Source organism: Tamandua tetradactyla, chromosome 9 (assembly GCF_023851605.1).
Source record: "Tamandua tetradactyla isolate mTamTet1 chromosome 9, mTamTet1.pri, whole genome shotgun sequence".
Taxonomy (NCBI): Eukaryota; Metazoa; Chordata; class Mammalia; order Pilosa; family Myrmecophagidae; genus Tamandua; species Tamandua tetradactyla.
Genome location: NC_135335.1, coordinates 49,638,466 through 49,654,768, shown reverse-complemented (window position 1 = coordinate 49,654,768; position 16,303 = coordinate 49,638,466). Strand labels below are relative to the sequence as shown.

Here is a 16,303-nt window from a genome sequence, read left to right as displayed (position 1 = left end):
TCGGCCCGGCGCCCTCACCGCCTCCCGCGCGGGGACCACCCGGAATCTGGCCAGGTCCACTCCCCCACCAGCCGCTCCGGGCGCGGGCAGAAGCCTCTCGCCGGCCTGGGAGGCGGGGCTGCCGTTCGCCCCGCCCCCGCGCCGGTGCCCCCCGCCCCGCCTGGGCACGTCATGCCGCGCCCCTCGCGCGCCTGCGCGCCGCGCCCGCCCCTCCGCCGCCGGCGCATCCTCGGCTCGCCGCCCGCCGCCCGCCCGCGCGCCTCGTCCGGGTCCCGCGCCCCAAGCCGTCCGCTCCGCTCGCCCGTTCGAGGCCATGAGGCTGCGGAGACGCGGCCCGCGGGCCTCCCCAGCCTCCGATGTCGCCTCCAGCGCGGGGACCGACGACGCGCGGCCGCTGGCGCCCCCCGGGCGGAACCCCTTCGTGCACGAGCTGCGCTTCAGCGCCCTGCAGAAGGCCCAGGTGGGTGCCGGGGCTCGGCCGGGACCGGGGCGGGGGCCGCGGAAGAGAGGCTGGGAGCCGGGAGGCGGAGGGCAGGGATGCGGAGCCGGGAAGGCGGCCGGGAGGGGCCGGGGATGCGGGGCTAGGAGCCGGGAAGGGGCCAGGGATGCGGCCCCGGGCGCGGTCGCCTCCACGCGTCCTGCTGGCGCGGCCTCTCCCCGGCGGCGCCTGGGGTCCCCGCACCCACCCTCCCGCGGGGCGGCCCGAGCGGGTTTCCCCTGAGGCGCGGCTCGGCCTGGGCGCGGCGCGTGGGCCCTTGGAGAGGCTTACGTGCGGGGAGGACTGCGCTGGCCGCTTAGCTAGTGCCGGAGACAGCGGGTGGGAGGCGGCCCGGGGCCCACAAGAGAGGCGCGGGGCGTGCATCCTCCCCCGGCCGCCTCTGGGCTTGGCCCTGGCTGGGCTTCGCGCCGCCGTCCGGGTCTCCACGTGGGAGCCCGCGGGGGGCAGGCGGCTCAGCAGTGCTTTCTCCGCCGCGCTTGGGACGAGGCTGGGACTCAGCAACAGGCCCTTTCCTTCGCGGGCTTCCCACCCGTGACTCTGAGGTGCCCTCCCGTGACATCTGGTCTGAGTGGGGCTTGGTGTCCGTGAGTCGCTCCAAGGGACCTTGTGACTCCACCAGGAGACCTGGAAGCTAGACTTCGGTGACAGCCCGCTTGTGGAAAATGCATTTGCAACTGTTGGAAAAACTTCTTTTAAGGAGATTGAGACTTCTTTTTCACGTGTCAAATAATTGGTCGGAAATAAGGTTGAAATGAAAAGTACTTGATGTGGGTGTGAAGTTGCCTTTCTCCTGAGACACCTGGGTTTTCTCCCAGCTCCTTTGGGGTTGGGGAGGTCAGTGTGGAAAAGAAAATGGTGGGAGGAAGGCAGAGGAGGGGAAAGAGGGGAGAAGGGGTGACCGCAGGACAAGACAGCAAGATTTGTCCTCAGACTGGCTCCTGGCATTGCTACCCCCACCTTCCTGGCCTGGCGCCTCAGCCCCTCTCTCCCTCTGCTGTATTCATTTATACTTGCCAGGCCACTCCCCGGACCAGAGAGAGTTAGGGTGCCCAGTCACTTCCTTGGGGTCCCTGAATCTGCCCCTTCCTCTCCATTCCTCACTGCCCCTCTTCGGCTTGCCCAGGCTATTGCTCTGGGCCCCATCTGTAGCCTTTCCACTGCTACAGAACTCCTTGGGGTGCCCCTGAGCTGGAGTCCCTCCCTCCTGTGTTCTCCCAGGCCCTGTCCCCCACCCACTACCTTGCCCCTCCCCCCAGCTCTGACTGCCCCAGGGCTGTTCCCCTTAACCCTCATCCCCCTGGCTTCCCGCTCCCGGACCACAGCCCTCACACCTGGGAAAAACTTCACCTCCCCAGAAGAAAGCACATTCCTCAAGGTCCTTGGAGGGCTGCCTGAGTGCCTGACACAGCTGCAGTCCCCATATGCCAGCCAGGTCTTCCCTGCTCCAAGTGCCCCCTGACTGTGCAGAGACCACGTGGGCTCAGCCAAGAGCAGCGAGTGAATAAATGAAGGAACTAAGGGCTAGGGTGTGGTCAAAGCCACAGCCTGGCCTGGGCCCTGCTTCGTCCTGTTTGAGCCAGGGTTGTCTTCTTCCTGCTCCTTGCTGGCAGAGGGTCTCAGGGAAGCTCAACAGGTGGAAGTTGATGATGGTCCACTGCAGGGCCTCCATCACTTCACTGAGGCAGAGCCAGGTGACACCCTTCCCACCCCCATCATGGTTGGCATCTGCAGGAGAAGGATACTCTGTATCCCCTTGTTGCACAGGCTCAGCCTGGTGTAACCCTGCCTGCCTGGAGCAAAGCACCAACTGCTCAGATGCTCACAGCCTGCAAAGGGGATAGCTTGTGAGCCGCAGGAATGTCGCAAAGCAATGCTGTGCGAAGGTTTTTACATCTGTATGGATATAAGGTTTCCGCGTTGTAAAATAGCCTGTCTTGTCAAGCAGTGAAAACCTGTAACACCCCCCCTCCCCCCAATATAAGTGAAGAAGCTGATCCTGCAGTGCCTGAGGCACCCAGTACTGCTAGAAGCCTCCAGAAGCTCAGGCTGCCTACCACGGAGTGACCAGCTTGGGTACCTCTATCCCCCCTGCTTGGGGTTCCTCCCGGGAGGGGCTGCAGTTCTGGGTAACAGCCTGTGTCTGTGGATTAACGCTGCCCTCTGCGGGGTCAGCTGTCCTCCCGCTGGCCCATCTGGGATCTTGCTGCAGGTTTAGGAAGGAGCTTAGTGTCTCTTTGGACATAGAACAACACCTTGAAATAGGTCTTGCGAAGCCTGATATAAACATGCTGTTCTTACTCCTGGGCTAGAGACAGAACTCAGATGGAAGCCCGAGGCTGGGGAGCACTCACTGAGTCTGGGGAGCCCCAATCAAGGCTGGGAGCAGTCATCAAGCTAGGGGGCACTTATTAAGCCTGGGGAAGACTCATCAAGGGTTGGGGGCTGCTCATCAGGGAGCTGGTGCTCTCAGTGGAGGTGTTTTGTGCTCAGGGTTACTTTGTTGCTTTGGTCATCTTGGGGTTCATGTTGGAATCTGTGGGCGGGAGCGCCCCCCCTTCATGCCTTCATGAATTCTCGTGAGGATGATTGCTGGTGTTTTTCGCCATTTCTAAGTCCCCCATGGGGGCACACAGCCTATGTCAGGGGAAGTCGACTTCCTGGAAGGGGGGCTTGCTTCCCGTTCACTGCGGGTACCCTCCGTCCCGCTGCGGGGTCTGACCCACAGAGAGGATTAGGGGTGGGGTGGGCCCAGGGGCAGAGTTTGCACTCACCCTGGGAGGGGACACTGCCCTCCCCAGCCTCGCACCCCTAGCATCTAATCCCCAGACGTGCGGCAACACTTTCCCCAGCTCTTGTTCAGGTGGCTGAGTTGTGAGAAGGGCCAGCGGGGAGGGTGGCCTCAGCCTGGGCCTGGCGTCCGGCGTGGCCAGCTCTGAGCAGGGCATCCAGCCCGCTGCACGGAGGCAGGCTGGGTCTCCATCTCAGTCCTGGTCCACTTTCCACCGCCCTCAGGCACCCTCCCCACCCAGCACATGCACCATGGTTAGGGGATTTCCACAAGCTTCTCAGGCCTGCCTGGGCCCTGCCGCTACTCCCCAATCCTAGCTCTGGCCACCCCACCCCACTGTCCCCCTCAGCCCTGGCCCACACTGGCTTCCCCATGGGGATCTGGAAGCGCCCCCGGGCAGTGAGCAGGTCCCTACCATGACCCCAGCACTCTGCCAGGGGATGCGGAGGACCCAGGGCAGAGGGGTCCTGTCCCCTGAAACTGTTGGTAGTGGACACATAGCCACCCTGCAGTGGGGAGGGGAGCATGGGGCAGTGGGCTCCAGAAGCGGGGTGTGCAGGGTCCCTCGGAAGGGCAGCAGGGAGGCCAAGGCCTGGCGGATGGTAGGCCCATGATCCTAGGAAAATGCTGCTGTGTCCTCCTGCTCGGCCTGCCTGGTGGCTGGCCCTGGCTGCACATGGAGTGGCCTGGAGAGCAATGTGCATCTCCCTGTGTGGTCTCAGCGCCGGTCACTTTCAGCCGCAGCCCTGGGTGGAGGGTAGGCCTGTCCTGCGCCGCCATTGCAGAGGTAGCTGTGCCTGCTCGGCCACACCTCAGGAGCCCAGCCCCAGGAGCTGGGTGCTCTCTTCTCTGGCAGCCATTCTGCCACCATCCAGGGTCTGGGCACGCGCCTGAGAGCTGCATCCAGGAATGGGGCCGAAGCTGGAGACAGAGCTTGCTTTTCACGCTTTATTCCCTCCATCCTGAAGTTGGGCTTTTAACATGAATATGTGTGTTCTCTGGCCTTTTCAATCTTGTGGTCCTGGACAGAGCCCAGGACACAGAATTCTGTAACTGTGGCACGAAGTACGCCTTTAACTAACTGAAATTCCCAGAGACCGGCCTGAGCATCCTTGCGAAGGTGTTCGCCGGTGGCAAGCCATGCCTCTGGGCTGCCAGCACTGGTCTCAAGTTGGCTTCGAAGGACAAGCTCTGCAGAGAGGCAGCGCCAGCCTCCTCTGGGACCATGCCCCTGTCGGCCATGGTACCCCCTGCCCCAGGCCCTTCGTGCGGGCACCCCGGCCTTCCAAGGGAGCACGCGTCTTTCAAGTGGAAGACCTCTTCCTTTCCTCTCCGGGGGTCAGCCCCAGGGGCTCTCAGTTTTCAGGTTCAGCCTTTTCTCCTGTCAGAGCATGGACTGCAGGGGCACCGGGCCTGGGAGCCGGTGTAGGGAGGCCTCCATGCCCTTCCACCACCAGCAGTGAGGAGGGCCACAGGCTGTGCAGAGCCTGGTGGGAGAGTCATGGCCAGCCTTGCCCAGAGTCACAACTCACAAAGCCACATACCAGTGCTGCCCAAACTGTGGCCCCAGGAAGAGCCATCCCAGTGCTCACCACCTCATCGTCCAGCTCCAGGGAACCTCTTTGGCCCACAGCCCAGGGCATGGGTGCCACCCTTGTGCTGCAGCCCACGGGCACTGCGGTGCCCATACCAGCCTCCTGTACATCTGCACTGGGCGCGTCCAGGCATCCTGCTGTGCAGTCAGGACTGCCAGTGATGGGGTTTCTCCATCCAGTTGAACTGTGTCACCTGAATACTTTGAAAGTGGTCCCAGGGCAGGGCACATGTTCGGAGCCAGCATCCCCTCCTAGGGCGTGCCCACAGTGCTGGGCCTCGTGGAGACTTCCTCAGCTTCTTTGCCGTGCCCTCTAGAAGTTGTAACCTGCGCCCAGTGCTGCTTTACGTGCACTGTATGGTTGGCCCCTCCCTCATGTGTAGTCCCCTCTGCTCCCGTGCCTGGCCACCCACAGGGACCCCGTGGTGGATGCTGCCTGGCCCAGGGACTTGTGGTCTTACTGAGTGGGGGGAGGGCTGGGGGACAGGAGGAAGGTGGCTGCTAACAAGCGCAGAAAATCATTTCTGTTTCCAAGCCAGAGGAATGGGTTTTTTTGTTTTGTTTTTCGTATGCTGTATGGCAGGGTCACGTTTCATTAGTTTTCCAATTGAGTTTCCCATTATTGCGTCACCATTTGTTGAATTTTTTGCTTATTTTGCTTCCTTGTTTGTTTTTGGGGAAGTGCATAGACTGGGAATTGAACCAGGCCTCCCGCATGGAGGCGAGAATTCTACCACTGGATACCCTTGCACCCCTCGGAATGGATTTTTCTTCCCCAAGAGTCATGTGCGACATAGAAGCTTCTTTTAAGCACCACTTTAAATGGGCAGGCTGCTGTGCCTGGTGGCCTCTTGCACATCCGTGTGGCCCAGGTCCCAGGCGAGGGCCCTGCCAGTCCACCCTGGGAGGTGAGCTGGGTGCCCCGAGACAGCCAGGGCAGCCAGGTGGGCTGGGGCTGGTTTTGGTCAGGGATTGAAGGCCGTGGACTCTCTAACTGCCCCGTGGGGGGTGACGACCCCCATGCCCAGCGCACGGCACACTCTGTCTTTCGGAGCCACGGGCCTCTGATCTCCATGGGGAGTCTCGTTTGTGCCACAGGGCCCTCGTTTCCTGTCGCTGCCGTACTAGGTGCCCCCAGCCCGTGGCTTAGGGAGTTGGCTCTCCACGGCTTGGGAGGCTGGAGCTCGAAACCGAGGGTCCTAAGGCCATGCCCACTCTGCAGGCCCGAGGGTCCTGGCGGTGACCCTGAGGCTCTGCTCTGCCGTCAGCAGCTCCTGGCTGCCTCCCCTGCCTGGCCACACCTGGATTCACCCTCCCTGCGGGGACACTGGGCACCCTGCATTAGCCACCGCCTGGCTGATCAGATCCCCGGGGCTCCTGTTCCCAGATCAGGGCACACTCGTGGACGGGGAGCTCAGGGCCTGGACATGTGCTTTAGGGGGCACAGTTTACCCCCAAAACTGGGAGTCATCATGGCGGCATCTCCCGGAGGCCCACGGTCCCTGCAGACCCAGCTCTGGCCAGGCTCCCCCTCATGGCCCAGGCTGTGGCGCTGCCTGTAGGGAGGAGACCCCGGGTCCAGCCCCCAGCCCCCTCCTGCCCCATCTCCAACTGCATCGTCCTCCCACGGAACCCCTCGGAGGGTCGCCTCCACCTTCCCTGCCCCAGGTTCCACCCCACAAATGTTCCCGGGGACCAGGGCTCCCCCAGGGGGGAGGGGCCGGGTGTCCTCTCAACGGAAGGCCCTGCTGACCTTTGCCAGTACTTGACAAACAAACGGAAGCAGTTGGAAATGCCACAGATCTTGAATTTCGGGATTCTTTTTACTTCTAGATAAGAAGCCTGTGCCGTAAAGCCAGAGCCGGGCTCTTCAGCCTCAGGAGGCTGGCCTGGGGGGAGTGAGGTGAGGGCCGCTGGAGGCAGTGGGCCCGAGGGGTGGGGCTTGGTGGAGCTGTGGTTGTCCTGGAGTCCTGGGACCACCCTGTCAGGACGCCCCTGTCCTGCTTTGCCCCTGCCCCCTTTTCCCCAGTCTTCTTTGTCACCACCTCAACGCCCTGCCGTGACTACTTCCTCAAATGTATGCGGCCAGCAGCCACCCCAAGGCGTGGTGTGGCTCAGCTCTGTGCCCCCAGTTGGCCTCAGGGCCTTTGCACTTGGCATCCTGTGTGGAATGCCCCCAGGCTTCAGCAGCGTCAGCCTCTGCCCTGCACATTCAGTCTTTGCTCAGATACCACCAGGGAATCACATCTTTAGTTTACATTACGCCGACACTACCAGATGCTGCCTGTTAAACCTGACTCATAGGAAGAGGGCTTTGGAGAGCGAGTTGGTAAACATGCTCCTTAGAGCCTGGAGCATGGCCCCTGACATCCGGGGATGGGTGCCCCTAGGACCCAGAGCCCCTGCCCGGTGCAGCAAGTGGGAGAGCAGACACACTAATCACCCTCCTGCCCGCCGGCGCTTCCCGGGAAGACGGGCAGCACCCTGCAAACACAGGCACCCCACCCTGTGCCGCCTGCCCCCTAACCCTGCGCGCCTGTGGTTGTCACTCACTCCCAGGACCCCTATCCGTGCCTCCCCTCCCTGTGCGTCCCTGCAGGCAAAGCTTAGGGCCTCGGAGGCTCACCTTCCACCCAGAATTATAATTACAGCTGCGTGCTCCCAGGGGAGATGTGCGGAACTAGGCCAAGTGTGGCTGCACTCCTGGCAGTGGGAGGCAGCGGTGTTCCGCCAGTGCAGCTGGGAGCCTGGCCGTGGTGGTCAGCTGCTGTCCGGGGCAGATGCCCGGCCCATGTTTGGTCTGCTGTGGAGGTCCACGTCCACCATCCCGGGTAGCGCCAGATGCGGCTCAGCCCTGTGCCCTGCCTCCACCCATCTTCTCTGCCGGCGCTCCTCTCCCCGACCACTCACCCACCGGCGTCAGGGCCTTTGCACTCAGTGTCCCGTGGGGAGGCCCCAGGTTTCAGCCGGCTCAGCCCTGCGTGCACCAGTCCCGGCAGCAGCCTTTCTCCACTCCCTGCAAAAGAGGTGCCTGTGCCGTACCCGCGCCCCTCCCTGCACGCCCGTCCTCCCTTCCCTGCCTGTTCTCCTTGTACCCACCTTGCCTGGACACTGCCCCCTGCCCATCCACCCCGCAGACCTGAGCAGTGGCGTGTGCAGTCTCCGTTGGTCTGTCCCACGGCCACGTCCCCACACCTGGAGCACACTTGGGCGCGTCCTCGCTGCTCAGGAGATGTTTGCAGACGACTGTGGTTGTTTCCAGCTACATACCCTTTTACTCGGTTAAAAACTGCCCCTGGGTCCACACTGGCCCTCGGCCAGCTCTGTCCTGAGCCAAGTTACAGGAATGAAGAGGGCGCCCCGTGTCCAGGAAGCCTGCAAGCCGGTGGGGAGGCCGGTGTCGGGAGGAGCAGGCCCTCCCAGTTCCGCATGGGTGGCAGTCACACCCTAGAATGGGCAGTGGGGTCTGCATTGTGGGTAGAGGGCCATGCCATGTGGGCTCAGTGTCCAGTCATGTCCCTTGACTGTGCAGGAAGAGGGTAGTGGCAGAGACCATCTCGAGTCAGAGCAGGTCACAGAGCACGTCACGTGGCCACCGTGACCTGAGCAGAGCACGCAGGGAGGGCAGGAAATGCCACGCCACGCCTAAGGCCTGGAGGCTTTGGGGCTGTTTGTTACTGCAGCCTGACCAGTCTGTGCTGACCGATACTTGGGGAGGGGTGTCAGCCCCCTGGGAACAGACAAGAAGTTACAGCCTGTGCCGTCCGAGCTGGGGGGGGTGGGGGGGACCACCACACCATGTCTCAGCTCTGTCTAGAGTGACATGTGTTCCCACCCACCTACCACGATACAGTGGGACTCCTGGAGGCCTCTGACTCCATGGGAAGCCAGGTCTTGGGAGGGCAGCTGGGGTGCTGACCCCAGAGCAGCTCCGCGTGGGAGGGGAGCTGTGTCTGACCCTGCTCGCCACCTCCCAACCCTGCAGCACTTTTATTCTGTATCTTATGCAGCGCCCAGCGCATGAGCCCTCAGCGTGTGAGTCGTCCACAGCCCCCACCCTCTGCCCCGCTGGGGGATGCGTTCTCATGGTGTCCCGGGGGTCCTCCTGCACTTTCATGTCCATGCAGCAGGTGACTGCTCCCAGGTTGCTCTCCTGGGAAGCTGGGACTGGCATGGTGGTGCCTGCCTGCATCCTGGGCACCACATCATGCCCCCCTGTGCAGGACACAGGTGCAAGCCCGGGCTTGGCGCTCAGTCGGGGCAGGCGGAGGGGGCTAGGGGACACAAGGCCAGCCCGGAGTGTGGGGGATGGGTCCACCTGCCAGGCCATGCGCGCTGCAGCTGCTCCCTGGGCGACCCCCGTGGCGGGAGCCCAGCCGAGCGGGTGTGGACCCCACCGTGGAGCCCTGTGCCCGAGCCCCTGACCACAGGACTGTCCCACAGAGCCCACAGCTCAGCTGCAGAGGCCTCTCAGTCCAGGGGGGCACCCAGCACCTCTGAGGGCCTGCGGCTTTCTAGGAGCTGCCCTCCTTGGCACGGCTGCCCCTTTCCAGGTCATGTCAGGCTTCATGGGGGCTGTAGGGAGGCCATGGCGCACGGCCCTCAGCCTCCCTCTCCCATGGTGCAGCCTCCTGGCCAGTTCTTGCATCCCCCGAGTTGTCCAGGAGTCCTAGGCCTCTGTCAGCACCCCACCGCAAGGTGAGGACTGCTCTAGAGGCGCTTGTCCGTCTCCGGGAGCCAGCCCCCTGCGTCCTCAGGTGCCCCCTCCGTGCTTCCACCTGCCCATGTTCCCTCCGCCACCGGGAGACAGCCCCCGCCATTTCCCCGGGTGCCCCCTTTGCCCCCGGCAGCCAGCCCCCCATGTCCCTGGGGGCCCCCTTCATGCTTCCACCTGCCCGTGCCCACTTCCTTTCTGGCAGCCGGCTCCCCATGTCCTCAGACACCCCCTTCATGGCATATGCTACCACTGCTCTCCCCAAGGCACAGCTCTGCTTAGAAGTGTCCTGCACCCCTAGCTGGGACTGAGAGCCTCAACCTGGCCATCCTTGGGGCCTCCCGTGACTCCCCACATCCGATCACATTCCCGTGACGTTGGCTTCACAGCTCTTTTACCAGCTGGAAGTTCCAGGTGCTGCTGGTACCTGGTTCTTGGGAGTGTCCCCTCAGTGTTTTTGTTGGGGTCCCAGCGAGTCAACAGCATCCATGGGGGCTCCTGTGAAGGCCCAGGCATGGGAACCTGACAGCTGCAGGACTGTTCCTGAAAGTCCATGCTAGAGGCCCATGGCCCCCTCCCCAGGGCCCCCAAGAACTCACCGCGGGGTTCCCCGAGGAAAAGGAGTTAGAGAAGCCCCCACGCAGTGGCGGTGAGAACTCTGAGTGTGTGCTGATATGAAGGCCTCCTGCGTCTGCCCGCTCGGACCTTCAGGCTAGAAGGGGCAGCAGGAGAGACTGGCTCACGGTGGGTGGCTTTCCTTTCAGGGCCCCCATAGTTTCAGGGTGCCAGAATTTAGGGATGCCGTGGACCAGAGGGGTTTGGGTGTAGGAGAGGGCTGTGCTGAGGTCCCTGTGTGCTCACTGCACCCTGTAAGGCCCCATCAACGAGTCTGGCTCGAGCCAGCACCGGGACGGAGGTGTGGAGCTGGCTGCACTCTTGGACTTCGGGGAGCACTGAACATTTGGGGCAAATCTCTAAAAGATGCTCATGTGTGGGGCAGGAAGCGTCAGGATTGGGTAACAAACGCGAGGATCTCGTTTGCGTGTGCTTGGGTAGATGGCAGTGGCTGGAAAATTGGGGCTGGTTGAAGCTTTTGAAAGAAAAAGTAAGCTCCGTTTTAGAAAATCTGTATTTAATTTTAGATTGCAGTGGGGGCGCTAAGAAGGGAGGGCTTGTGTATAGCCGTGAGCACAGGCTCAGAAAGGAACCCGTTCCCAGGTCGGGGCCCACCCAGTAGGCTCATGGGTGGGCGATGTGGGGGGGCCTCAGGCAAAAATACTCTCAGCATTCATGCGTCAGCAAGAAAGAGGCAAAGAGGCCCGGTGTAAATGTGAGCAGGTGCTTTATCCAAAGGGGCAACACCCAGAAAAGGAGTCCGGAGGACCAGTGACCGTGAACCCCTGGCCACTTCAGGTATGCTGGCCAGTCCCTCGGGCCAGGAGCCTCACAGGACAGGAAGTTAGTGACCCCCAGGTCCACCTGCGGGGGTCGGCAGGCTGTGCCTTCTCCGAAGTCAAACCCCCTGGGGGGGCCCCGGCGGGCAGCCTCTGCCCGCCACCCCGTATCTGTCCCCTGCAGCCTCCTGGGGCTTCTGGTTCCAGGTCCCAGCTCCCTTTGCTTATAAGGACTCCAGGCACATCAGGTGATGTGAGTTCACATTGTGAGTGAGTTCACTCCCCCAGGATAAGGGGTGCGGCGTGCGCATCTCTTGTGGGGGTGTGATTCAGTTCCCAGCAAGCAGATTAGGACAATCACATATCTTTTAACACCCATCAGATTAACAAAAGTATAAAGAAATGCCCAGCACCGGTACTGTTCTGGGTCCCTGGGCTGCTCAGGCATGTGCTGTGCAGCGGCTCAGACGATGGGAATTAACGGCTCACGGCTTTGAGGCTGAGAGAAAATCCAGGTGAAGGTGGCGTCAAGGTGACGCTTTCTTCTCAATGATGGGGCTTTGGGGCTGCGGCCGGCAGCCCTTGGTCTGGGCCCCTCTGCACATAACGAGGCCCCTGGTGGCCCCCTGGCCCCTGCCCTCTCCTCCAGGTCCCTTTTCAGCTTCTTTCATCTGTGGCTCGCTCTCTCTGGGTGTCTTGTAAAGGACTCCGTGGAAGTATGAAGGCCCCTCCTGCCCGAGGTGGGCCATCCCTTAACCGACATAGTCGTGGCAGGAGGACCCCCCACAGGGTGGGGTAAAGTGTGTTTTTCTGGGGTGCAGCTCTGGACCCCCCCGAGCCCTTGTACCTGGTGCCCTCCAGGCTCCTCTTGAGGCAGCTGTTGTGTTAGGCCCCCACCCCCCAGGGGGCATCACTTCAGCCCATGTGCTTGGGGGGGCATGGCTGCCAACGCCCCAATCCCCCAGGCCTGCCCCTGGGCCATGGCCCGTGTCAGCCGCTCCTGCTAAGCTGGGCAGAGCCCCAGAGTCAGCCAAGCTGAGGCTGGGTAAAGCCCCGTGCTCCCTGGAGCTCCCTGCTTCTCCCCAGCACAGCTGCGGGACGCGTGCCCAGAGGCGAGGCCTGATGGGCAGTCTTCATGCAGGAGACGCCGAGGGTCCTGGTGACCCACCAAAGCCCTGGTCGCATCACAGGGTGATGCGTGGGCCGTTTGTGCAGAGAGGTTGTAACTGTGCAGCCTCAGACGCCTGAAGTCGTAACTGCGCAGCCTTCACCTGCAGGTTTCCACATGGAAAAAGAGAATTATCGCTTTCTTGGTTTCTCATCATGGACGTTTAAAAACTATGCAGAAGTGCAGAAAGTGTCCCCTGCCCCCCAGCCTCAGCAATGAGGAATATGTGGCCAGGCTTGTTGCACTCCCCAATCCCCCCACTGAGTGCCTCCCCGCCCCCAGGTGACTCAGAAGCAAACCCCAGCCTTCTGCGCGTAGCCCATCAATGCCGAGTGCATCTCAAGGAGGGCGGCGTCCACAGAAAACGGCGGTCACCACCCACCCGGGCATCCAGGGCCACGGCTGTCGGCTCAGACGTGCGGGGCGGGCCGCCCGTTAACCCGCAGCTCCCCTTCTGTCTCTGCCGACTTTTCACGCCACGTATTTGTTGAAGAAATGGGGCGCTGGTCCTGCAGCCTGCTGACCAGCTATTGCTGATGGCAGCCCCCCATTCCTCCAGCTTTACCTCTGGGGCTTGGAGGCTCCGTTCCATTGGATTGGGGTCTCGTTCCGTCTCAGCCATGCCATGGCTGTGCTCTTCACTGTGGCCGGTCACAGCTGGTAACAGATGCCCTGCCACCTCCACGTGGACGAGGGGAGTGGTGGGGTCCCCCATGCCTGATCCACCTCCATGTGGATGAAGGATGAGGGGAGTGGCGTGGTCCCTTGGAGCCATCTCAGGGCGACTCATGGTGTGCCCTTCATCCCCTCCAAGGAGTGTTCCCGCAGGCAAGGCTGCACAGCTGCTTTGATCTGTCCCCGCTCTATGAGCCAGGTTTGCGCTGACAGCGACCTGCTTCTCAGGGTCCCCCAGAGGGACCTGCCAGGCTGGCTGTGTCCTCGGGCTGCGGCTTTATAGACGTCTGATGTGTTGCTTTGTGTTGCTTTGCGCTCATTGTTCCATTGTTGGCTTGTGGCCTCCCCCCCCCCCCCCCAGCGGCTGCCTGTGCTCGTTTCCTGGGAGACCCCCACTTTCCCACGCTGACCTGGGCCTGCAGCCAGCACCCTGTCAACCAAAGCTTGGCTCCCCCATGTCTCCCCAGCCATCCAGGCTGCCCTCCCGCCCCCATTCTCCTCGTCCACACCTGCCGCCTGCGCTGGGTGTATTCCTGCTGGGTGGACACTCCTGCCGCTGCCTCCCCAAGCCAGGCTTCCAGCAGCGCTGCATCCAGTTCCGGATGTGCAGGGCAGAGGCGGGCCCATGACCCCTGTAACCCCCAGGACCCCCTACGTGGCCAGGACCCCCCATGAACGGGCCGCCAGGCCACTGGGTCTGGTGTCCGTGCTCCGAGGCACCAGTCCACAGTTCCTGGACAGGGAACCAGGGATTCTAACAGTGTCCGCTCCATGGCGTTTCCTGGGAGCTACCCCGCCTTTCTCAGGTTCCGCCTGCTGAGAGGCTCCACACGGCCGGGTCCCGGGGCTTCCTGCACCTTGGGGCTCCTGCAGCCGCTTGGCTTCTGTCCTCCCCCTCTGAGGTGACTCGGGGCAGACACCGAGGAGGCCGGGGCAAGGCACTGGGCCTGAGTTTGGCATGCAGCGGAGAGCTGCATGGAGGTGTAGGAAGGGACAGGAGTTTGTTGTGGGGGGCAGCCCAGAGCTCAGGATAAGTGCCCAGAGCCCACAGAAGACTCTAAAAAAGATTCCAGCCAGTCAGGGAGCAAGCTTCCCACCCCAAGCCCTGCCCCTTCTGGGGAAGCTGTCCAGTTCCTTGGGGTCAGGGCTGGGCCCAGCCTCGAGTGCTGTGGCCAAGCGGCTGTGCAGCACAGGGGTACAGCTGAGAGCCCACTGGGGCTCAGCCAGGGCGGGCAGGTCCTGCCTCACCGCTCTGGGCTCCCAAAGGCACCTGCCTTTCCAAGCAATTTAAACAACACTCAAAAAACAAAAAATACTAAAGGGACTGAGTTCGCCTTCTCCCTGCCTTCCCAATAGCTCTGGAAGTTCCCGAGGGTGGAGGGGTGTCCCCTCCCTGTTACAGTGCCCCCAGCATGGGCAGGTGGTGGAGGCTACTGGGGCCTTGGATCTGCGTTCTGCCCTCACCGTCTCAGTGCACGTGTGCATGGCGGTGCGGGACAGCCCCCTGCGTCCCTCTCCCCACCTGCATGAGACTCAGAAACCAAAACCGCGTTCTTCATAACGCAGGCAGGAGCTTCAGGGGCTCGGGTCGGCTTGCAGGCCATGCCCCACAGGAATGGTGGGGGCACCCCAAGGTGTTGCTGGGGTGGCTGATTAAGGCCCCCCCAGGAAGGTGGGCGCTGGAGTCTGAGCTGGGCTGTCAGCCCCTCCCTGTTGGTTCAGATTGGGGGTGGGGGCAGCTGCACCGCGGGTCCTGGAAGTTGCAGTACTTTTGCAGGAAAGCTGAACTGCTGTGATTGCATTCCATTATTTGTAGTAGAAATAATTCCAGTAGAGGAGAACGACTGCAATGGATGCGCACTGCAGAAGCAGGTTGGCATGCCAGCGCGTCATCGAAGCAGTCTGGGACTTCCTGGCAGTGCAGCTGCTATCATTCTGTGTGCCCTGCGGGGAAACACTGGCAGGCACCACCATTTCACATAAGTTTATGGGAGTGAAAACAAACAAATAGCAGAGCTCCTAGAGCATTCTCTGCCAAGCCAAGCCCAAGCTGCTGCCTCTGAGCCCTGGAAAATAAAAGACAGCCCTGAGGGTGGGGGAGGGGCCCTGAGGAGAGCTGGAAGGCAATTGCAAAGGGGCCCAGGCTGCAGGAGCCAGGAGTCACCCCATGCAGGCTCTTCTCTTTTCACTCTGCAACAAAACTGTAAGATTATAACTAGATGCAAAAAAGAACAACATAGTTAAAATTAAATTTTAAAAATAAAGAGGAAGTTACAGGTTAAAATTTGTGGGATTAAGATAAAGTGTTCCTTAGAGGAATTTGTCCTTAAGTGCAGTTATTGAAAAACAAGGCATTTCCTAGAGCAGTGAGCTCAAGAAGGAAAAAGAACATCAAAGAAAAAGAACATCAAACAAGAAAGTAGAAGGAAGAAAATCCCATAGAAGCCTAAATAATTATGATTGAATAGGTCACAGTAGAATAAACAAACCCAAAACTGGTTCTTTGGAAAGATTAATAAAATAGGCAAATATCTGGCAATATGGGTTACAAAACGTTTAAGAGCCCAAATGACACTAGCAATGAAATTAGAAATCAGTGCTGATTTAAATTCATGGAGGAGTGTAATGGGCAACTTCACGCCAGCGAACCTGAAAGTGGGTGAAATAGAACCTTTGGTTGGTAGGAGATGGGCACTGAAGTTGACTCAAGAGAAATAGAAATTCCAGATGAATGGATGGGCTCAGATGCATTGAAACAGTTGTCAGAAGTCTAGGCAGACACTCTTGGGAGGGAGAGGCTGCGGTGTTGTAACATTGTTACGATGACACCACAGAGGAAGTGATGCGTCTCTTTTCCTCATGAGCGTAGGTGATGAGTCAGTCTCAAGCACGCTAGCAACCAAAGTCAGCGATTCCTTTAACCCCCGTCGTAGCAGGCGCTTCCGGTGCCTGGGGCAGCCTTTCACTACTGGAAGAACTGTTGACACCACGCATCACCTCACAGGGGCAGCGAGGACAAGCCCGTTACCTCGCTAGGTGGCCGAGAGGCTGGATAAGATGCAGCCCCTGAATTTAACTCGTGAGTTAAAAGAAAACTCTCGGAAACTCCCGTCCTCAGCATCTCGGGGGACACTGCCGCCAGTGAAGAACACTTACTGGCGACCTGAAGTGAGCGCCCCACCCACAGGGACGCATCCTCGCCATGTCAGCAGGAAGCCAGCGGGGGCGTCGCTGCTCTGCCCCGTTTCACACCGAAATCCTGGCTCCCGGCCCCCTAGGAAAGAGCCTGGCTTTAAAGGTGTCACTTGCACACCCCCTGCGGTGCCGACCATGTGGCCTCTAGGCAGCCACTAGCCACATGCGGCCACCAGGCCCTGGAGGTGTGGCCAGTTGGACCGAAGACCTGACACCAGTGGGAAAAGCACACAGATCTCCAAGACAAATAAAAGATGTAAACTACCTCATCAGACA

At 61.0% G+C, this 16,303-nt stretch overlaps 1 protein-coding gene across 2 annotated transcripts in view; it reads left to right on the top strand.

Annotated features, from left to right (window-relative positions):
* The first annotated feature begins 298 nt into the window (after nucleotides 1–298).
* LPCAT1 (lysophosphatidylcholine acyltransferase 1) overlaps nucleotides 299–16,303 on the top strand; it is a 49,584-nt gene continuing 33,579 nt past the window's right edge. For both annotated transcript variants that reach the window (XM_077116806.1, XM_077116807.1), the window contains exon 1: nucleotides 299–460. In XM_077116806.1, coding sequence (XP_076972921.1) covers nucleotides 314–460 — 147 coding nt within the window. In that variant the 5' untranslated portion in view covers nucleotides 299–313. The remainder of the gene's footprint in view (nucleotides 461–16,303) is intronic.